The following is a 23,407-nucleotide window of genomic DNA, read 5'->3' as shown; positions in this document are numbered from 1 at the left end:
GGATTGAGAAATCTGTCAGCCCCCTTGACTCTTAGGTCAGAAGCCTTGAAACCAAGCTGGCCTGCTAATTGTGGTACCTTGGCGTGCTTGGATTTTGTGTGTTTGTCTTACACTAGAGAAATTGACTGCTATTGATTTTTCTTGAAATCTAGTTCATCCCAGCGGGTTGATTTGTAAGAGAACAAGACAAACAAGGTGTGGCAGAGTTTCCAAGAAACCCTGCTTTTATGTCTCTAGGCCTATGAAATCCTCTCGTTAGCTGAAAATTAGATGGTAAGTATTGAGTCATACCTAGGCAAACGTTACTGTGCAATCAAGGTTTGGTCTTTATCAGTTTTAGTTCATTCCTGTTACGTAGAGATCTCGTCGTCAGATTTACTCGATATGTGGTGCTACATGCTGTACCCATTTAAAAGTATTTAATTGCTTCCAGTTTCCAGATGGACTGCAAAATAAGCTTTAAAGGTGAATCAGATGAGAAATGGAAAACCAGGGGAGATAGCATTTGAGTAAAGGCCATGACATTCTTATCAGGGGAACTAACTGGAGTAATTCAGAAAAAGACCACATGGAAAAAAAATACTGTTTCTTCCTTGAAGCTTCCAGTTGTAGGACCCTTACCAGAACACACATTTGTTCCTTTTTGTGTAATAAAACCACAGTACCTTCTAGTAACCTAGTACTGTAGGTACAAAGTAGGGAACATCCAAGTTACAGTTCTTGCCATACTGTGTGGCCTTGCACATCATCTAATTACTGTAGCTTTCTTTTGTCTTCAAAATTATTTGGCAGAGATTTGAGGGATTTAAGATCCAGGGTTATGTTTGTTTATTGCTTTGAAGAGGAAAAGTAAATGATATTATTTATATGTTTTATCTATATCTGTGTGTCTATTTTTGGATGTATGTCTTTATCTCAACTTCCTTGTTCTGATATTAAATTAACATAGATATTCATAAAAAACCAAAAAATAGAAATTATCTCCCTGAAGGAGGATTTTGAGAGTGCTTTATCAGCGCAACTGCATTGAAGTCCATTTTTAAATAACAGTAGTTAACTCCTGGATCCACTGAAAGACAGTATTTATTTATTTCTGATTCCAGTGGGTTACACATTTTCCCAAGATATCTGCAGGTTGAAGAATGCTATAAATTAAGGGCCCCTAGTTTTGACTGCACTTGGAGTAGTCCTGCTTAACATCCTTCTGTTTCTCCAAATTCTTCAGAGAGTCCTGGTTTTTTTTTTTCCTTTTCAATTATGTCATGCTATGTATGTTGGAGTTTTACATCACAGAATGAGCCATCAGAAAGTGATGCCACTTGCTGTATGCCGTATATTTCCCCTGGCTCTTCCCTGGCTTCTGTCAGCTAGATGCCCCTGTTGAGGTTGGTCAGCGTGAACCCTGAGAAATGAAGTCGCTATTGAACGGATGGATGCTGATCTGGGTTTCATACTTGTTGGGTACTTGGTTATTTTAGCAGCAGAGAAGGACATCCTCTTCACCTGCAGCGTTGCTCGTCCAAAACCTTTTGCACCAAGTATGGTGTTGAAGGTCCTACTTGCATCATTTCCTCTGAGGCTACAGCTTATGTGCAAGGTTACTAATTCAGTGGGAGTACAAAGAGTGTGTGCCATTCATAGTAAAAATGGAATGATCTCTCCTTTACATTATTATTATTATTCAGCATTACAGGGTAATTCAATGAAAATAGCCCCAATTACAAGAGTACCCCCTGTGTTTCTAAGCCATATCGTGTTCCTCTTTTTTTCAGTGATAGAAACTTCCCAATATGGAGCTTTATTCCAAATTACAGTCACCATTTTTAGCTTCTGAGTTGCATCTTCTTGAACACTGGTTCCCCACCCCTTACTCTGAAACTGTCTAGTTGCAGGAAATTTAACTGCTTTACTTGTTTGTTGTGTGTCAATCTTTGACGTTATAGGGTGTCTTCAGATGAAGGCTTCAGATTGATTTGCTTCTCTATCAGGTTTTTACGTGCAGTTCAAAGCCCTTTGCCAGCCAGGGGATGCAGCTGTATGCTAATTCCCCAGTTTCTAACAAAACACTGACAGGTCACTGCCGAAATACTCAGTCTGCTTACCGTGGAGGAAGGAAGTTTCTGGGCTGAGATGGGTGAGAAAGGCAAGGTCTGGCTGTTTCTTGTTCTTGTTTCTTCTCAACTCTTAGAGAGGAGGATCCATGCCCTGAGACAGAGCTCTGGTGGTGTTAGAAATGCAGCTCTGTCACATCATTATTTCTAATTTTTAACATGAAAAAGGCAAGTTAAAAGGGAATCTGTTAGAAGTTCTTGTTACTCTGTCTTCTAAAAGGAAGTGTCAATTTAATCTTCATATACCGTATCTTTATATAACAAGTTTTAAAGGCTCTTTGAGCTCAAGTAGGGTTTGACAGGAGGACAGACAACAGTATTTCAGTATCTGGGCAGATTTCCAGACCCTGATACTATCCGCTTGTTATGATCTCTCCTGTCCTCGGGAGCTTTTTTTCCAAGACTCTTCTCACCACTCAGGGACACAATTTTTAGAACTTGTCATCCGCAACTTAAAAAGCAAACTGACAATAACTTCTTTAAGTGGAGGCTGAAGGACACGCACACCTTTAAGGTTTTGTGGGTTTTTTTTCTATTATAAGATGGAAATATCTGAGTCAGGCACCTTTTTTGGGGGTAGGAAATGATGGGAAGCTTCTAGCAACGTGATTACAGAAGAAAAAATATTTTTTTCTACTAGGAAGTAGTAATGCAAGGGAAAAGGTAGTGTCTGTGCAGAGATTTGCTTCCCTGTTTGCCCCTTCAATATTCTAGTGCGTACTGTAGAAATCAAGGAGGCAGGACATCAAAGGGCATTTGTTGAGGATGTATGGCAGTGGTTCCAAATATAATGAAGAAAGAAGGAAATCTTCTCTTGCCCTCCTGGATTCTCTTCCTCAACCTTTCTTTCCCACCCCCACCCCCCAATAAATAATAAGGGTAGCAGAGTTTCTTTTGCTTTTTCCACTCAGGTTCTTGTTTTTAACATAGTATGAAGAGTGTTTTGCTCTTCTGAGGTAACCCCTTCTGAGGGTTTGCTGTAACTTTTATATAAAAAGCACCAAACCCTTTAGTCCTCAAAAGAAAAATCCATTTTCTCTTTGTATTCCTTTCTGTCCTCCTTTAGTGATAATTGACTGGTACAGGATGCGTGAATCAGTTGATGACTTTTCTGCTTTGTTTTCTTTCTTTGTTCCTCTCTTTGTGCCATCCCAACCTTTTCTCCTGAGGTGGTGTTCTGCTAGGTTTTATTCAACAGATTCTCTGCGGTTTCCCAATACAAGCCTTAATGAAAACAAATGTTTACGGCATTTCCCGAACATTAGGTGAACTGCTGGTATCTTTAATTACGAAGGGCTTGGAGATGGAGGAGGAAACCCACTGGTCTCATTTGCCTTATTGGCAACAAAGGGTCCCAGGACTGTTTGTGCTTGGCTCGTTCGGCTGGCTCTGCTTTGCAGACAAGTGAGACTTTCTGAGCATTTGAATACAGTTTATTCTATCAATTAAAAAAGGACAAAACAAAACCTGTCTCTTACATTGCTTAAATACCTATTAAGCCCATGAACAGAATACTAATTTAGGTGGCTCTGTGTAATGAGCTCTAAATTTCTGAGTCATGTCGGCCGTGGAACCTTTTAACGAGGATGTGGAAAACCCCACAAAAAAAACTAATGTCAGTCTCAGTTCCTTAATTATTTTAATGAGTGCAGAAATGAAAAGCTCCAAAGCATTCTGTCGCAGTGGTTATTTTCCAGATTGAATATCAGAGGGAGGATTTATGAAGGTCTTCAGCTACATTGCTGAGGTGGATGAAGAAGGTCTGAGCACTGGCAATACTCCACGACAGCAGCACACCTCATCAGCTGACAAGCCCTTGGGAGTTCTTCAGTGGGATGAGATGAGATGGCTTTTTGTGTTTCTTCTCTTCTCCCCACCCCCCTTTTGCCCCCTCCCTCTATATGTGTGCCAGTACATATAAATCAGTTTAGCTGGTGTAGAAAGGGGGTGTCACAGTGCAGAGCTGCACTCTACCAGCTCAATAGATAGGCAGAGGTAATAGCTGAGGTGCGTACTTTTACGTCATTTACCCCCTGGATGGGTGTCACTTCAAGTTCATGTGGACTTTAATTAGGTGATGCAGCGATGCTAGGAGCAACCTGCATTTCAAACCGCGGATGTTACTTGAATGTCATTTACTCTTCCTTAATACACCCACGAGTTACTTGGTTCTGCTGCACAGTCCCTGTAGAAGATGCTGCTGTGAGCACAATGACAGCTTGTACTCTCTCTGCGCATCCCAGGAAGCGCTCTGCTCATTCCTCTGGAAAATGTTATTATCTAATGCAGCGCGGCGCTGCCCCGCGTGGGCCGGGGGATCGCCCCTCTGTTGGGAGGGCTGCGTTAGCCAGCTGGGTGGTTTAAGGTTAGAATTTGGCATCACTTAATGATACGTGAAACGGAACTTAATGCATCTTATCGTCACTTCAAATTTTCCAGCCTCTCACAATGAACGTCCCACAGTGTGAGCTTCATTTTCTCCGTAGCCTATATTGTGTTTATTTGTAAATGTGCTCATTTGTACTGGGGAGAGAAAAATAAACGCAAGGATCCTTGAGAAATGCCAGCTAATAAAAGATAAGGCAGTTTGTTTTCTGGTAAACAATGAACGTAGCAAAACTGGTGATGCTATACAGGCATCTTGTGTTATTAATGAAAACAAACTGCTTGCTGACATCTGCAGCAACCAGCCCCTGACTAGTGGCATCCTAGAGCCCTCCTGTGCCATGTGATAGGCGGAATTGCTGGAGTTCCCATTGTGGAAGTTGGCATTTTTAAAGGGTTTTGTGTTCTGGTGGGTTTTTTTTTCCATCCCCTTTCCTTAAAGTGTGTTATGTTTTCTTACAGATTTATCTTCCTTGTAGGAAATAAGGGAATAGGTGTTCTTTTCTCAGAGATGGTATTAGAAGTCATAGTTGTTTCTTTTGGATAGCTGATTACTTTATCTATCTAAAGCCCACTTTGATAAGGCTTGCAGTCTGCCTGTGCTGCTCTGGAATAGCATTTCACATTCTGTAGAGCTTCACTGCGCCTCCTAAAGAGCCCCCCGCTCTCTCCCGCGTCCCACCGCCTGACACAGAAGCGACTTTCGCTTCCCCAGGCCATGAACGTCCTCTGCTTCACGAGCAGATTTGCTTTGGTATCGCTGCTTCTGCAGTGGGTTGCTCTAAAGGCTGGGAAACTTGGGTTTCCTGTAGCCACATTTTTCCTGTAGCTGCTGTTACCCTACTGTGTTGCAAAGCTGATTAATTCAGTTTTCCTATTTATGCTGCTACGTGCACAGTATTTGTAGTCCCGTATTTTTCTCCCTGGGTTTTTTTTTTCGTCATTCTGTAAATTAAGGTGCTGGAGTTTTTGTTTGTATTTCTTGTCTAGAAGCGTGACAAGTTGAGGAAGGGGAGTATAGCACTTTGTTTTATAGTAGCATTCAAATTACATATTTAAGTAAGGACGAACCCCAGCTTTTGATAGCTGCAATGGAAATTGAGATGTGTCTAGATTGGGGAGATTGGTGTTCTGGGTCAGCTAGATCCAAAGGCTGTGCCCTGTACGTGATTGTCCTTCACAAAATGGAATGAGGAGTGTGGAAATAACGTGGAGAAATACTTGTAGAAAGTTCCCTGCTATCTGCTGAGACCGGGGTGTAGTGTAAGGGCTGTTCTGACTTGTGGCTGCTCTCCTTGCAACCCAGGAAACCTCATGGCTGCTGCAGTGGGCATTGACACTGCACATCTCCTCTACTACTCTTGGCTTGTGGAAGAAAACACAGCTCACTATATTATTCTCCCCGGTTTTTTATTCCCTCCTGCTTTTTGCCTTGTAACCTCATTTCTCAGGGAAATGATTGTCTGTAATAATTGTCTGCTAAATCCTTCTCGAGGAAGTGCTCAGCATTAACTGAGTCATCTTTGACACTCCTAATGCTGGGTGAAGACCTGAGTGGCAACAGCTGCTTTGCTTTGTGCCTGCACTTACAGGGTGATGGCACTCCATTAGTTTCATTTGGATTCAGAAAACCGTCTTTAAAAGGCTAGGGCTGGAAAAGGGGTTAAACTCTAGGGCATGTTTTGCAGGTATTAAGGTGTCTGGCTCACTGATTTTGGTAGGATGGGTTCCTTACTAAGTCTGGAGGAGTGCTGAGTTTTGTTTTTTGATTATTTGTAAAGCTTTTCTTTTCCCTTAGGGAAGGGAAGAGGTATGTAAAATGCAGTTAATTATGATGGTTTATTATCTCATTAAATTATGAAATACCTTCTGCAAAGCTTATTAGAGTAATCTAAAAATCAGCTATTCCTATTTCTGATCTTTGTCTCCAGTCCTCTGCTTTTTATTGCAAATAACACACGTGTGTATGTGTGTGCATGTGTATACACATGCATAAAACGCTGAATAAAGTAAAACTTAACTATACAGCATAATTTTATTAAGCTTAAAGCTTTGAGCACCAGACCAGTCATGTCAAGCTGGCTAAGGTCACACAGTGGTTATGAAGGGGGATATTGTTAGTGACCCAGTTAATTTCTAGTGTAGCTTCTGATCATGCAGATTTATAGAACAGTGATGCATGGAAGAGATGGAAAACTTTTAAAGCAGCCTGGCTATGAGGGGTCCCTCGGGGGTAGGGGTGAGTCTTGGTGAATGCACAAAAATAAAGATTAGCACGTTCAGCAAGACTCATATGTAGATTTTGAAGCCCATATGAGACCAGGGATGTCTCCACATTGTCCATACAGATTCAAAATGTGAAGTTGGGAGTCAGGACCTTTTCTTGAAGTACAGGATTTTAATGTTTAGAGATGGAATTGTAGCTTTAAATTACTTCCTAAGACTAAATCTGACTCCATCTACAGTAGAAAACCATCACAGAAAGCAGGTCGTGGAGTAGGTGGGCTGGAATCTGGGATAGCTTTAGAAGTGATTTTGGATTTACTGGTCCAAAATGATTCAGGTCTTAGTGGTGGTGCTTTGCTGAGATTTCTAGATGGCTTATGTTAATTTAACTTAAGATGCAGCTTTTAAATTAATGAAGTTAAACTGGCACAAGAGGCTGTGTGGACAGGCTGTCTTTTTGATTTATCTGTCAACAAGGCATTGGTTTAACCTACTCTTAACCCATAACAGTCCACGTGGATTTGAACTGATTTAACAAAACTTATTTAATTAAATTGGGGCAATCTTGTGTTGCCAGCAAGGCCTCAGGAGAAGCATCTCTAGTTCTGCCTTTTGGCATTTTCTTCCCTTGGTAATGGTGTGATAAAAGATGCATTTATTTTATTTGTTGACTTTGTTGACTTAATTTTCACCTTCGAGCTAGTAAGATTTCCTTCAGTGCTGAGGGCAGTCGCTGCCACAGCCCATTGTGGTTGCATTTGTTTGGTATTTTGAACAGGAGCCCTAGCTGCTGAACCCATAATTAATATAACTTAAAATAGAGAAAATATTTGGGGGGGGGGGTGTGTTCATGAAATCCTCCACGTATCTGTTTACCTGTGGCTCTGCAGTTGGCTGGGTATGAAAAGGATTGTGTGTGTTGTCAGATACCTGCAGTTCTCCCGTCGGGCGCGTAGCCCACTGCGTTGCCGTCCCCTCCTCCGTCGCCTGGGCCCTTGCGGGGTTTCCGTCTCGTTTTCAGGTAACTTCCACTTCCCTGAGCACACCGACGGCTCCGTGCGCTCCGTCGCGATGTTTTACTTCCTTTATTGCTCCGGGCCTTACTGCCTGCTTTCTCTTACTGCTCAAGTGCTCCTTCCAATTTCACTTCTCGCCCCCTTCAGCGGGGCTGTGCGCGGCGGCGTTCTCGCCGCTTGCCGTTCAGATGCGCGGCTTCCGAGAGGTAAATGAACTGGTGCCGGGAGTTCATCAAACGTTCCTTCGCTGGCAGTCCCAGCTGAAGTAATTGCCAATTTCTTGCCGCTCCGGCGCGGGAGCACTCTGCCACGGCCTACTGCACGGCCCTGTGGCAAACCAGCCTCAGGTCCTCACCTGATTTAAACAGGCAGGGGTGCACCTACACGCCGTTTTCCTCAGGATTTTAATCCTTCCGTCTGCCCCCCTTTCGGCCGAATTTCAGCCTGGGAAAGGGACAGAAAAATAAAGAGATTTGCCTGAGGACAATCACGGTAAATCAGTGACCAAACATTGGCCCAGTGCTGTTGAGAAGAGACATTGGGAAGCACCAGAGGGTTGTGGGCTTTTTTGGGCAGATCTACAAGACACTGTTTAGTGAGGTGGGGTTTCCTTGCTGAGGAAAGCTGGAGCCACAGCTGACAGGGCTGCTGCTGACAGGCTGTGGCAGAGGCAATTTTGACTCCTGTGGAGTTTGAGGGATGACAGCTATAGCGATGGGCGGGAACCTCTCTTGTAAGAAGACTGGAAAATGCAGATCTGGGAAGAAGTTTAAGCTTAGATATGCAATCTGTTACAGAGGATCAGGTTGCAAACAGAATAGAAATGCCAGGATGCAGCAAGGAGCAAGGTGTGGACTTGGGGCTGTCACATTTAAGTCTTGGTGTTGTAGTTCATATTTGAGACTGTGGAAGAGGTGTAGTGCAGGCTGACGCGTGTGCACACGTACATCAGGAAGTGCTTAAGTGCCAGGTTGAGTTTGTAACACAACATGGTAAGAGGAAGGTATCTCACTGCCTGTCATAGAGCAGGTTACTGGCAGGTTAAAATGGCTGAAGATGTTTTCCTCTCCAAGTATGAAATTAATTATCAGAGTGTGTTTAGACTAATGGAGACATCTACTGAACGTGACCATGAGGTGGTTGTAAGCCTGTCTTCCTGGAAATTACAACTTGCCTGCTCTCTGGGCGTTCCTTTGCTCTTTCTATCAGACAGCCCCTTGGGCTGGGTGCTGGCATGGGGTGCTGGTCGGACACAGCTGATCAGTGACAGGGCAGGGCAGCCACTCCTCAGGGACACTTCCAGAGGAGCTCAGTGTGAGCCAGTGTGCTGGGCTGGCCACTGCCAAGCAGGATGCTTCACCTGTGGGGGTCTTAGATCAGCAAATGTTCAACTTTCATGCAGCATCACTGTCAGTGTAGACAGCATCTGGAATGCCATCCTTTCTTTCCTATTTTAAACCTTTCTAAGCTCGGGCTTTGCTTACAATGCTACAGAAATGCAGGAAACCAGACTTAATTGCTTCAAAAAAAAACCCTGACAGGGCAGAGGCGGGGGAGATCCCAAGGTTATCTAGTAAAAAAAATTTAAAAACCCAAAATCAAACCATGCATGCAAAACAAAACCAAAATTAAAAGCAAACAAAAAGGTCCCACGCACCCAAATTTATTTTCCTGGCTGCAAACTCTTCATGGGAACTAGGCTTCTTGTTCAGAGCAGTTGACAGCAAAGGGGACTACACTGGCATTGCTGCCAGGCACGGTTTCTGTTAAAGTTTTACAGTTCAGTAACTAATGTGTTTCTCAGTCAGCTTAGGGTGATCTTAATTTGAGCTGCTACTGGAAAAGGCAGTCCTGTTCTTCCCTCCCGTGAGTTCTTGGCACCTCTTTTGTGCCAACACCAGCACTTCTGTGCTTACGAAACCCAACCTGACAAAGAAAAAAAATCAACCTGTAAGTTAATTTTCAGCTAGATTGACTTCCTCAGTCAGCTGATTATGTGGTCTCAGGAGTTCTAGTGCTGGCATAAGCAGGAATGTGTGACTGGAGGTGAAGGGAAGAACATATACCATACCTTTTCTCTGCAGCAGCCCCCACTGAGATCAGTTTAAACCAAACCAAGCTCCCTCATTCAGGGTGGAAAGATTCAGGTGAGACAATGCAGTGGTTTGCTGCTCCAGAGAGGTATGGTTGTACTCCCTTCACCCTGCTCCCACCTGGGCAGTGCTGTCCCATTCCTTCTTGGTCCGAGTCCACAAACGGGACTAGAAGGAACGTGACTTTCTCCTTCCCCTGTCAGCAAGCTCTTAGATTGTCTGGGTTGTACCAGCAAATGGTGGGGATCCTGCCATTCACATACCACCCTATCCTAAGAAAGTAAGAAAGGTGATGGGGAAGGTGAAGCATTTGTATGTCTCCCTCCTCTGTGAACAAAGTCTTCTCAGAGGGACTGCATTTTTGTCACTTGCTGGAGAAATCTGTGGTGTGTACACACAGTATGGGTGTGTGGGTTTTTTTTAACTATGATTACCTGGTACTAAAGGAAGTTTGGTACACACCCTATCTCTTTGCTTCTTGGAGCCTCCCAGGGCAGGGGGTGGGAGGTGGGGGGCACCACGCATACGGCAAGCAACAAGGGAGTATTGAATACTTCCTGCTGCAGGTGAAGAAAGCAAGCCTGCAGGGAAGTCTACAGATTGTGGTGGCACAGGAATTGTTACCATAGTTTCCATCCATATCATTAGTTCCCAACTACTTTATCTGGCATTCAGGAGGAAGAGAAAGACAGTGTGCTCTGGCAGTCCAGCCAGCCCCCTCTCAGGGGATTTAGCCTCCCTCAAAGATGAGGTGCGGGGGTGAATGGCCCCTTTCCTTTTCAGGCCAGTTTGACTGGTAGCAGGATGTGGCATGGCTTGAAAGAAGGCATGAACAGAGTTACTGGGACAATTGACTGCATCTGCCTGATTGACTTGCAAGAATGGGCTGTGTGACTCCTGGGGAGGAAGCCTGGAGAGGGTCACGGTTTGCGTCCAAGAGAAACTTAATGCAACAGATTAAAATGATGTAGGAAAAGAGAAGAGACCTAAAAGTGGAGATAGCGTCTCCACTAAAAGGTGTACCATCTTTTATCTTCAGAATTATATAAGGATAGATTAAACATCATGGAATACACAGATTTAAAAAAAAAATAATTTTTTTTCTCCCCTGGATAGCTTGTTTGTGTGTTTATATTTAGGAGCCCTTCTTGGCAAGAGAGTGATCGTGATTGATGGGTGTTTTATGCAAAAGTGATCACTTTGCTGCTTATCAGAAGAAAGTCTGTGCAGCAGATATAGGTTGTCTTGTGTCTGTCTTTCTTTTCTCAGTACGTGGCTGAACTTGGTAGTTCTGCAAGAGAGATGTTCAATCCCTGGGAGAGGAGCTTTGAAGGGCCAGCCCCAGATTTCAGGTGTGGTTAAATTGTGACCCACACCCTCTGCACAAGGTCAAAATGCCCACAGCAGGACCGGGGTGACTTGATCACTTCCTGCCAGCGGGTGGGAATGCGCACTCAAAGGGTAAGGATTAATGGAGGACTTAATTGAACAGGAAGTTGTTCAGCCATTCAGATGGTGCCTAAAACAGCCCCTACGTTGTTACTGTGACACCTCTGCCAGAAGTAATCATCTCTGGCTTTATGGCTAGTGCAGGTTGCTCTAGGGCAAAGGTGAAAGGTTGCAAGACTTGAAGTACACGTGTTTTTCTGAGATTGGAAAACAGGAGTGCAATTATTTGTAAAATAACTTAAAAAAGCCAACCAACAACAACAACAACAGAAAAAAAAAACCCACCAAAAAACCAAACACCAAAACCAAGCTGCTCAAATAAAACAGAGAATCTTCTTCCAGTCGTACAGCTTTGATCTTACATTCTCTTGAGTTTTAGTGTCTGGTCAAATTACTTAGGGGAGAGAGCTGCTGATCTCTCTGGTGTTATTTGGCATATCATTCACCATTCAGTCTGAATCTGCAGATGTTTTAAAGAGGAATATGGAACAAAGGCCATCACTGAATTTATCAGGAACTGGTGTTTCGGTAACTGCCGGAGGGCGTCAACATGAGTAAGGAAGTGGGAAGCTCGGTCATCTGAACCGCGCTGGTTTTGTTTCATGTCTCGTGGTAGGGAATTAAAGCAAATGGGTTTTGCAGATGTACCTCCCATGTCTGAGAAAGCTGAACATGAGACTGTTGGGGTTGCAAGGTGTGTTATGTTAAAACTAGCTTTTGACTTCCGTGTAATTAAACGGGGAGGAAAACATTCAAGTTCTATGAAAACGGGCAGGTTTTAACATTGTGTAGGAAGAGCCAAAAAGGCTTCTGAAAAAAATACCTGTGGTGGATAACCGGGTGTCTGTTATGTGTAATCCAGCACGGACAGAAGGATGGTGTTGCAGACCGGGTGCAGTGAAAGGGGAGACCATTTTGCACCCCAGGGCTTTCCCGACGCTGGTTTTACTATCAGAAGAGCAGGAGCATCGCTTCCCTCTTCCACACGCACCGCGTCCGGGCATCCCGACGGTGCCGGTTCCTTGCCGGTAGGTGGAGGCAGCGCAAGGGAGCTGAGCTGGAAATCCCACCCACCTTCCTGCATGGAAGGTGAAGACAGAGTTCCCCGTGCCTCCTTCCAGTGCACGGGGCAGGGTTTAAGGTTTCTGGCTTTGTGGTCTGCTCCTTGAAGAAGAGTTTATCATGACATAATACGCGCTCAGACATCTGGTAATGATTATTAAAAAGCAAGCAAATGTGAACAAGCTTGTTTGGGTTTCGTGTCGTGTGTGTGTGTGTGTGTGTGTGTGTGTGTGTGTGTGTGTGTGCCCCCCCCCACCCCGCTGCTGTGGCTTTGCATTTTAATTCTCTGGCATGTGGTGATGCCCTCCTCTTGTGCAGCAGCTTGGCATATAACTGCAAGCCTGCCTTAGAGTCACTCCTTGGTGATGTGCTTCCTGTAAACTTGTCAGTATGGGGTGGTGGGTTTGCCACTTCTCACTTTACGTAAATCTTAGGTCACACTACCAGAAAAGAGGGGAAGCCCCCATTTCTGGATATAGGGACCAATAACCCAAAGCTCCATTTGCTGAGTGCTTCTGTAGGTGTCTGTGCTTCCCAAGAACAGCTGAGCAGATTGTGGGCGCTCCAGTGAAGAGAACCAAGTTGCAGATGGAGGTGAGAATGGCTCCAGAACATGGCTCAGGAACAGAAGTAAACTGCACAGGAGGCAGCATGAGGAGGAGTCAGCAGCTGTTGAAGCTGAAATAAGTGCTCATCAAAGGGCACTCAGTACTGCTCTGCACTAATGTGGTGACTCCTACCATTGCTTAGTCCCATAGAGTCAACTTGCCTGCCTGTTCTAGTATCACAAGCTGTCTCCAGTGAGCAATCTCTGCAGCATGCATAGCAAGGAGAGAGATGAATCCAGGATGCAGCCCTCCCTCGCCCTTTCCCCAGTGGACTGCTGCCATACATTCCTGACTCTTGTCCCTTCGTGGTGGGGATACTTTTGCATTACTATGCATATTTGTAGCTTGTGTTTGTATATCTGAGCTTGCCCAATTGAATGAGGTTGGCTGTGGTGACAAAGGTGTCAGCAATAACTAGGACCTTGGGAGGAACATCGTAGGACATCTGTAGTGTCGTTCTTAAATTTCCTTGTGAATTGATGAATTTGAGGGATTAGCCTGGGTGGCTTTATGCAGCCTGCAGTGTGGCTGCAGTGTCAACACAGCTGAACTACAACCCATCACAGTCAAAGGTTAAAGTACTTGTGCTTGTGTTCTTACACTAGAAATGAAACTACTCCAAAATGGGAATTTTTAAGAACCTTTGCAGGACAAAGGAAGGGTGGCACCACCTGTCTCCAGTATTTAGAAGGATCTCTTCTGCCATCTATTGCCATATACAGCTCACCACATGCCCATACAGAGGAGAAAAATTCCTGTCCAATCTCAGGTGGTCAACCCTGGAGAAAGTGGGATTAACAGAGCTATTGTCTAGCTGAAATAGATTGTCCAGATCCTACAATTAGAGAGGAATAAGCTTTTGGACCTGGATTTATGGATAATCTGTAGGGCGGTTGCTATAGTGTGGCAAGGCAGATAACTGTAGGAAAACAACTTATTGGGAGCTTTATTCAGCTGCCATATCCTCATTTGGTCACATTCCCACTGCTTCTCCCTGGACAGCAGCTGATAAACCTTCCCGTGCTTGCCATGGCCATCAGCATGTGGGATGGGTGGAAGTGTGTGGATATTTGATGGTAATAAATGTACTTAAATCTAAATCAACTTTTCTCCAGCTTCTGAAAGCTGGGGTAAAAGTATCTCATCATTGATATGCTTGAATATGTATGTGGTTTCATAATGGTATTTTGCTGCAGTTGCACCTTGGTAACTCAGGGTACTGTTTTGGTCTGAGCGTGATGAGAGCTTGCAAACCTGTGTACAGCGCTGCAGTGGTGCAAGTTGAGTGCAATGAGAGTAGACTCTTCTGGCATCAGGTCCAACCAAAGCCAGTTGCAGCAGGAGGATGAGAGAAGCCACGTGTTCCTGGAAAAGAGCTGCAAGCTTGACTAATTACACTTGGTTTTTTGGGTTGTTTCTTCTTGTTCTTTGCTTTCGTGTATGTTGAGGTCTATGGAGGGGACTCAAGTTCACACTGAGAAATCCTACTCCTACATCAGGGTAGTGTTAGTGTTCCCTGGCCACCATGGATGCTTCAGGACAAAAACCCAGGGCATTCAGCACTCAGTGTGATTTCTCCCTCTCAAGGTTATCTAGACCACTGAAACCTCTGCAGCCATAGCTGAAATCTGAATGCAGTGTTAGTTGTCGACACGTTCTTCTGTATCTAGTATGGTTCTCAGTCCAGCAGGGAAGGTCTGTGTCCCTGTGTCACCGTGGCTGCTCATGTGTGTGAGGCAGAGTTTACGTGAGCCTTGTACATGGTGGCTGGACTTGTCCTGTTCCTCAACAGTTCATGTGGTTGGTGGGTGATCAACAGTGTCCAGCAGCTTTTCAGACCTCCCACCTTGCCCAAGGCTGTCCCATACCTTGTTTCAACAGCCAGCAGTTTCACTTAGCGCGTGGAAGTTTCTCTGTTAAACCGCATGAAGCGGGGCAGCTTTGGGAACTGCAGATACCTTCTTGTGGTCGGTGAGCGTGGTCAAGAAAAAGAAGTGATTCCACAATTGATGATAATTTCAGCGGTTTTTGTGAAGAAGTTTAAGTTGCTGTTGTACTTTGAACTAGTCATTAAGTATATGGGTTAGCTCAATTATCATTCATTAAATGTCATTCCTAAGCACCTTTCCAGGAGAGGAGGGTCTCAGAAACCAACTCTTTCTCATTTCAAAGAAACACAACCAAACAAAAACCCAAAGGAGAATGTGCATCCATTCAGTGTGGCTAAAGTTTTAGAGCAGGAAGTGTTATTTATGGAAAACTGCCCTGTTATGCTTGAACCATCAAGGACTGAATGGATGGGCTTGTGCTAAGGTTTGCACTAGCGTGTGCTTCAGTGAGAGACTGCAAGATCTTGTGTTCTGAGGCAGTCTGCCCAGCCTTCCCACCCCACGCCCCCATATTTTTGCTTATCCAAGTAATGCTTACCCACATATTTTTGGGGGGGAGGGGGGAAAGTTTAAGTTTTGGCAGTGTTGATGACTTTTTGGTCTGGGTTTTGGAGCCCTGTTGTGATCCTGTCAAAGGTTACTATTTAGAGAGAATGCCTTGGGCTTATTCTTGGGAGTGAAAGAGATCTTCGCTGTGCTCCCTGCTGGCGCATGCGATGGTGGTGAGGATTTCCCAGTAGTCCTCTGAAGGATGATACCTCCAGCACCAAGTTTTGCATGCTCACCTTGGGCTTGCCAAGAAATGCCTGTCATACGGTTGATTTTGTTCGAGCTGGAAACTATACACTTGATAATAATCAGATCTTCAGTAGATGACTGACTATTAAAGCCTAAATTCCTTGCAGAACGTATTTTCAGCCTATCACTGTCAGGTACATTTGCCTTAATAAATGAAGCTACATAAACAAATGTCTTTGCATACAGGCTCGTGGTGTGCTAGACCAAGTGTCACGTACAGTGCAATTAAACTGAACATGTATGTTGTCTGTCATCTTTAAGGAGAACAAAAGATGGTGCCCTTCAAACCTGATCTAGGGTTGGGTAGGGACAAATAAAACTCAAGAGATAACTATTTTGCCAAGCCAGTGAGGGGTCGTAGTAAAGAAGCAACTTTGGTACCTTGCAGAACAGAGTGGTCAGCATAAAAGCAAAAATCAGTGATGAAGGGTGCCTGTCTGTGCCAGAGTCCTCGCTGTGATGGGTGTTAGTGGCTGGTAGCAGAGTTGCAGTGCTTGGCTGTGACTGTGTGTAGCTGTATGGGACAGTCAGATTGAGACAGCAGTATGGGAGAGGTCCCACAGAACTTGGCTCAGTTGTGTCTGTGTGAGGACAAACCCCTGAATGGAAAAAAACAACCCATATATGGTGCACTGAATTTCTGCTGCCCAGAGTGAGAGGGGTAAGACTGAAAGAGATCCAGGAATGGTGAAACCTAACTGAGCAGTAGGAAGAAACCCAAAGATTCCCTGTTTAAAGATACATTTTGATAGAGGATGGTTCCTCAACAGCTAGCTTTAGATCAAGTAGTAAGCAAGTCTGTATTTCTAAGTATCTGCTCAGTGCTTCATGAAAACTATCACCAATTCATCTCTGGTAGGTACTAGCAACTTTACTGGGATAAAAGTAAATATCTACAAATACTTATGTGGCAGTTTCTCAGGAGAAGTAACAAAAGCAAAATAACAAAACACTGAGGCTGATTTTGGAAAGACAGAGGTATAGATTCCTTCACTTTAGCTTGCAGACTATTTAATCACAAAAACAGTGGCACTCAAGCAACTATGTAAGCTACGGTTCCTATAGAGTTTGGAAATCTAACTCCAGTTGTGCTGTTATAAAGAAGGACAAACATCAGGGAACAGAAAAGCAGGACATGGTGAAGGCAGAAATGCATTTCAAGGAGTAAGTGAAAAGTGGTGAGACCAAACCGCAAGTGAATATTGTAGTATCCAACTAGCAGGAAGTTTTATGAAAGCCTACAGATTGGCTGGGTATCAGAAAATGTTTTGTAAATCTCTTCTCAGTTAAAATGCTTCAATATGAGAACAGCCTCTGGAATTTATTACAAATAGATTAGTATGAATTCATATGTATATATGAAAACCCAATCGCACATGTTGGCCTTTGTGTATGTTTTATAGTACTTACGCTTTGTTTTCACATGGAGTAGTAAACTGAAAATAGTTAGATCTTTGTACCGATTTAAAACTAAATCTTGCATACCAATAATTTAATACTTTGTTTGCAGCTAACACAGCATGCACTGCTAGGTAGAGTATTAACATTTACTAAATTTACCCCAGACTGGTATTACTAGCCTGAGCTTTGCTTGGCAAAGAAAAGACTGCCTTTGTGTAGTAGGTGTTTTCTAACACCTAAACATGTCCTTTTTTACAAGCTAAAGGAATGGTGCTAGGATATTCTATTTTAGAAGACCTTTCTGAAGTATATTTAGCTAACGCAAACCTCTGGTGTTTTGATTCTAAAGAATGCATTTTTGCTTATAATACTCAAATAAAAATAAATTCCAGTCTAGAAAGGCTTCAGAAAGAATATTTTGTGTTGGAGAGAAATGTTTTCCAGCCTAGTCTGAGTTTGTACAATCGGGATATGTTTACTGTGGAGTTCTAGTCTCCAGGTGTCATTAGCGGTCTCAGACCTAACCAGTCAGTTCAGCAGAGAGAAGTGTGTTAAAGGAGGTGATTTTCCTTAGGCTGCCGCTGTCTCGATGTGTCATAGGTAGGTGTTTAAAGCCTCGCAAAAGCAGTAGAAGGAAAATAACATTCTTTTGAGAGAAGGGGAATTAACGTTTGTTTTTAAATAGTCTTGATATTTCTGACTGCATGTTGGGTATTTACATGGTATTCAGATGTGGTAATGTTGTGAGTTCTTCCCTCATCCTCTGCCTTCTTGCAAAGGTTTTTCTGTTTGCATACTTGCAAGTCTTACAAAGTGTGTACCCTTTTGATGAGGACAGAACAGGCAATTTATTTTGAGGATGTAGAGAGGACTTTTGTTACTCATTTTGCCGCTTGTGCCGGTCCATCCCCTCTTGCCAAATCCACGCTAAATAGGTCATTCCAGCAGAAATGCGTGCGTTAAGAAGCAAGGTGAAAAGCTGTGCTGGTGGTTCTATGTGTTTATCACACAAAACCTCTTTCTGAGCACTTTTATCGCTTTCTTACCCATTCTGCCTTGCTCAGAAGTGGGTATGACAGGCTGCTGCGCTTGATCTGATGTTAACTGGGGGGGGAGGAAGGGGGTGGGGGAAGTGCCTCCTTTTTTTGGCAACAGCTTCACACTTCTATTGGATTAATCATAATGTGAAAACATACCCAAAATAATTTGGTTTATGCTTCTAGAGCCTTTCATGAGGACATATGAGGTTATGAAGATGCATACACTCCTTCACAAGGAAACAGTTTTGAGAATATGGGCAACAACTTAAATGTATATGCCTTGCCTTTTCTGGCTCACCTTTTAAACAGGTCATCTTTTCCCAGACCTGGAGGAAAGGCTGCTTGCAAGCTTGGCTTTTGTTTTCTAATGCCTCATCCCAAGTAGTTACAGAATAGCTTGTTTCAGACTGTTCCATACGCCCTTGGGCATTGAAGTAGAAGCCCATAGAGCACATACCTGTCCATGCAAAGAGCAGTAGCTGCTGCAGAAGCCTACAGGGTGCTGCAGTCACAAGAGGGTGCTTTCATTTACTAGCGTTCATAAATCGAGTTGGTGATGTTTATGCCCTGTAACTGTTCAGGGGTTTAATAAAAAAAAAAAAGGGTATTTCATAAGCAGCAGCCTAGTTTTGGGGCGCTGATGAGTTCGAACCAAGGAGGAGGAAGTACAGAAAACATCAGTAGAGGTGTGAGAAGCATTTTGGACACGTCTGACCATATAGCAGCAAGTCTGCACAGCCTGCCCAGGAAGCAGCGAAAGTTCACAGTTGTAGCCTGATGCTGGGTAGAGGGAAGGCTTGGCATTGTCACTGTCCTCAGGGAAAGAAAGGGCCCCTGGGGGAGCACGGTGGGCGGTGGAGAGCCAGTGGTGCCGATGGGCCAGGCTGCAGAAGCGAGGAAGCAGAATGGCAGGCAATTGTTTGTACTGGGTACTGGGGAAGGACAGCCAGTGTATTTTCGAAGACAGACTGAAACAGAAGTACTTTGAATTCGCTAATTCTATGTCTATGCTGAACCTACAAGTCATTCTCTAATCCTCTTTCAGTACCTAGGGACTGATAGTAAGAACACTGCAAACAGCTGTGGCTGATCCTTGCTGCAAAGAGTTAATTTTGAGCTATGAAACAGGCTTAACCTTTTTTTTTTTGGGGTGGTAGTCATTGTGGAGTCCTCTCTGCTGCTTATCTTTGATCAAATGAGATATGAGCAGGTAGTTTTAGAGATGCAGTGAATGGATAGTATATGTGTTTAACACCCAAGCTAAGGAAAACACATGGTTTGGGGGGGGTGTGGGGTGTGGTGGAAATCACTGTGGAGATGAGCAGCAGGCAGGGTTGCTTGCTAACCTTTATGGTCTGTTTTTGGCAAGAGAATGTTCTTTTTGTGCAGAACAGAAGCCAACACAAAGCATTTTTCTCTGGCCACATGTGTGTTTTTTGGTGATAGGAATGTAGTTGGTTGAAATTAAAATCCCATTCATCCTGCATGAGAGCCCTTCCTCAGCTCGAAGGAACAGGGCTTTGCAAAGCAATCTGAGTAATTTTGGGGATATACAGTCAGATCTAGAGAAGACCGTCATTCCAGAAAGAAGATTGCTCATAGATAGGAGGAAATATATGTGTTCAATAGTCTTTTAGTTCCAGTTCACAAATTATAAGCACCATGATTAAAAAAAAGTTATAACCACCACATTATATTTGCCATTGAGAGGAAAATAAGCAGTAAGAATTGCTGGTGGGTTTTGTTGTTTGTGGAGCTGGGCGGGGTGGGTGGTGAGGACATGGGCAGTTTTATACGCAGTTGAGGGAGAAAAATGCTGAATGCTACTTTTGTTCTCTGCTGTCATTAGGGAGTGTGTGTGTGTATGTGTACAAACACTGCTGGGATTTTCTTTTTTTCCCCTTTTCTGTTTTAGCCACAAAATTGCAGAAGAATAAAATACAGTAACTAACCTCTTCTTACCCGGTTATTTAAGTTTAATGTCCATGAAAAAGAAGAGGCTTGACAATTAAGTGTTTCATCCACACCAAATGATAACTGTGCTTTCCTTAAGTCATAACAGTCAAGGCTGCTGAGGAGAGACAAGACCTGGCTTCTCCCTTAGTGTTATTTGATATGTGTTTCAGTTTGACATTATGTAAATACTCTGCTATTAGAGAAGAAAATGACATAAAATTGCATCCTTTCTCAATGAGGTTTTAAGTTCTTTCAGTAGCTTCTCTCCGTTTTGAAGCTGTAATAAAGATCATAATTAGAATCCCAGTTGCTTAAGTGAGAAATTAGCATGTTCTTAAATGCTGAGCCGAGCCAGGTTCCCAGCGAGACCCCCTCCGGGTATCTCTCCTGCCCCAAAGCGTTTTCCCTAATACCAATTTGCGTTCTAGACGTATTAAAGAAAATCATATTCATTGCCACCTAGCAGTTAATCAGAGCCTTCAGACAGGCTTGAAATAATTTGCAGCCTGACTGCCAAAACCACCTGCACCCGTTCGTTTCCTCCAGCCGTACCCAGGCGTGCTCTAAAACTTACAAGAAAGCATCAGTCCGTTAGCCAGGGCCAGGGCTGAGACCAATTCTCTCTGTGCGTGTCCTTATTCTTACAGATTTGTCACAAATATGACTTACCCTCACCCAGAACCCCTTTGCTTACTATCTTACAGGCTACAGCCAAGGGAACAATAATCTAATGGCTTTTATCTGGTATTTTCCCTCTCAAAAATATCTTTCTCCTGAAGATTTTGATTTAGTTTTGTAGCACTGGGCACTAACATAGATACTTTATCTATTAATATATATTTTAGTATGTAAATAAGATTCTAGCAGATTGGAATAAATTGAAACCTTAATGGGACTAAAATAAACCTAATTTGTAAATTAATTAAAAACAAGAAGCAAAGAACACTAACACTTAAAAAAAAAGAAGACATTTTTGTGGTGCAAAACACAGATTTAATTTCCAAATAAGTGAGTGGTAAACTGTAATTGTATGATGTGCAAGAAAATACTCAGAACATATGAAATAGCAGTCACAGATTTTATAGGCAAGATGTTCCCTTTCTGGTTTTCCAAATAATTGTTGAAGGATACCAAAGGGTAAAGCAAATAGAACACTGTCTTCACAATTGACCCACGTAGGAATATGACTTTGGTGTAAGATGGATTCAGATATCTCTCTCTATCTTTCTCTCTCTCTCTCTTTTTTTAATTGTGGATTTTGACGTTCAGATGCCTGTCCTACAAGTCCTGCCTAACGTGCTTCTGATGTGCTCTTGTTTCCACAGGCCAAGGCTGCAAGCACAAAGGAAGTTTGCTCAGTCCCAGCCAAACAGCCCCAGCACAACTCCAATAAAGATAGTGGAGCCGTTGTTACCCCCTCCCGCCACTCAGATTTCTGACCTCTCCAAAAGGAAGCCCAAGACAGAAGATTTTCTCACGTTCCTCTGTCTTCGAGGTAGGAATTTGGAAGTAGCCTGGGGCCAACAGCGAGGCACACAGTATGATTCAAAGAACAGAGCCATAGCACCGCACGCTGAGTAGCCACTAGACAAATGTACTGGTGCTGCACTTGAATATATTGTGTGCATTTCAACTCTCAGCAATTTGACTGTATCTGCAGCAGGAGCATTCGGGTTCATGGTTGTAAAGACCATAAAATGAGGCTGGTAATAGTGAAAAAGGAAATTTCTTTTATGCTTAGCACTCTGTTATCCTGAATGGGGTTTTGTCTAGCTCTCTCAAGTCCTCCCTATCCTCCTTTGTTTTGTCTGGCTATAAACTGAAGAAGTGCTTAACTTCCCTGAGTACTTGTTCTTACCAGAGGAGAAATATGGGTTGGAAATTCCTCTTCTCTACCTACTCACTGTCCTTTATTGTTCAACCTGAGTGAGGCTTTTCATCTGGCAGTGGGTGGCAGGGTCGCCCTTGTTCTTAGCTGCCCTGGGAGCCAGATTGTTCCCATGGTGATAGTTAAACCAGGTGAGCTCTTCCACTCAGCAACCCAAGTGCAGAGGAGGCATGTGAAGTGGTGCAGTGAGATACCCGAATTGCCTCACGGAAACAGGTGCCTCAGCCTGGCTGGAGCTCTGTGGTGTGTGTCTGGGATCACTGATGTGTGTCTGTGAGCCTGCATGTCAGACTTGGGGACCATCGCCTGAGGTACCACTGACTGTCCACATTAGGCTAATGAAGGAGACGTTACCCAAGTGGTCATTTTTCATGGGACTTTCATGGCGCTGTGTCCCAGGTCATGTACTGAAGACAGCATCGTTCAGTTTCATCTCCCAGTGATCATGTTAGCTCTTGTGGTGTCTTTCTCTTTTTGTGGGAGCCCACCCTCTCCCTTTAACTAGTTCCTGCTCCATCCTTCATGTGCTGGCATGTCTCTTGATGGTTTTTGTCCCGTTACCCGCTGAAAGGGCCTGTGTTTGTTACAGCTAAAGTTTGTCTGCAAAAGTCTTGCCTAGTGGATTGAATCCTTTAAAACTTGTGTTTGAGTTCCCCTTTCTAGTTCTGAGGTATCTGCTGCATCTGTGAGCAGCACTGGTCAACAGCACTTGTAGCTTCCTGCTGAGGCTTTCTCACCTTAATGCAGCATGGTTTGATTCGCATCCACGCCCCCCCCCCCCCCCCCCCCCCCCTTCTGTGAGATTTTAGGCTAGCAGTAGCTTTAGAGTGGTTGCTAATTTGTCTTTTTTTGACACTGGTCCAATATGAAGCCTCCATCCTGTTGGGACTTCTGGTAAAGTGGGTGGGTGAAGGGGATGGAGGGAGGTGTTTTGTTAGCTTTTGTGTTTGTGTAAAGGATTGTGAGGAGCGGAAGCTAATGGAGTTTAAAGTGGCATCACAGTCCTCTGAAATTTAATCTGTGGAAATGTATTTCTAATTTAGTCTGCTGTGAGGTTGATCAGTCTGTTGGCAGCATGTCACTGCTGTGATCTGGGCCAACTGCCACAGTTGTTGGTGGGAAAATTCAGATGGGGGGGGTTGGTGTGTGTATGTGTGTGTGTGTGAGCACACATGGCTGCATTCACACACTTGTTTCCACTGCTTGCTAACCAAGCATGTGTTATTTATAGCTTTGAAGGCACTTGTGCTTAAAGAAAGGCAACCTGTGTGGGGATGTGACTTACCTCCATTTTTATTCCCTACTGTCTCTTTGCATTCTGCTGTGACAATGCAAATGGGAAACAGGGTACTTTTGTCCTATCCCACTGCTTCATTCAGGTTTGCTGGGGTTTTTTGTGCGTGGATTCTTTTTCCCCCATTTTATTTTATTTTAATCAGTGGCTGTTTAGCTCTTGCACCTGTAATTTTCTTCTTGGTTATTCAT

The 23,407-nt window shown here is 43.7% G+C and overlaps 1 protein-coding gene across 1 annotated transcript in view; it reads left to right on the top strand.

Moving 5' to 3' along the window:
• The window catches only part of JARID2 (jumonji and AT-rich interaction domain containing 2), a 225,841-nt gene that overhangs the window by 137,353 nt on the left and 65,081 nt on the right, over positions 1-23,407 (top strand). The window contains exon 4 of the mRNA XM_084279710.1: positions 21,360-21,529. Coding sequence (XP_084135836.1) covers positions 21,360-21,529 — 170 coding nt within the window. The remainder of the gene's footprint in view (positions 1-21,359; positions 21,530-23,407) is intronic.

The sequence above is a fragment of the Gallinula chloropus genome, assembly GCF_964237585.1.
Source record: "Gallinula chloropus genome assembly, chromosome: 2".
Lineage (NCBI taxonomy): Eukaryota > Metazoa > Chordata > Aves > Gruiformes > Rallidae > Gallinula > Gallinula chloropus.
This window is presented reverse-complemented; position numbering and strand designations above follow the sequence as displayed.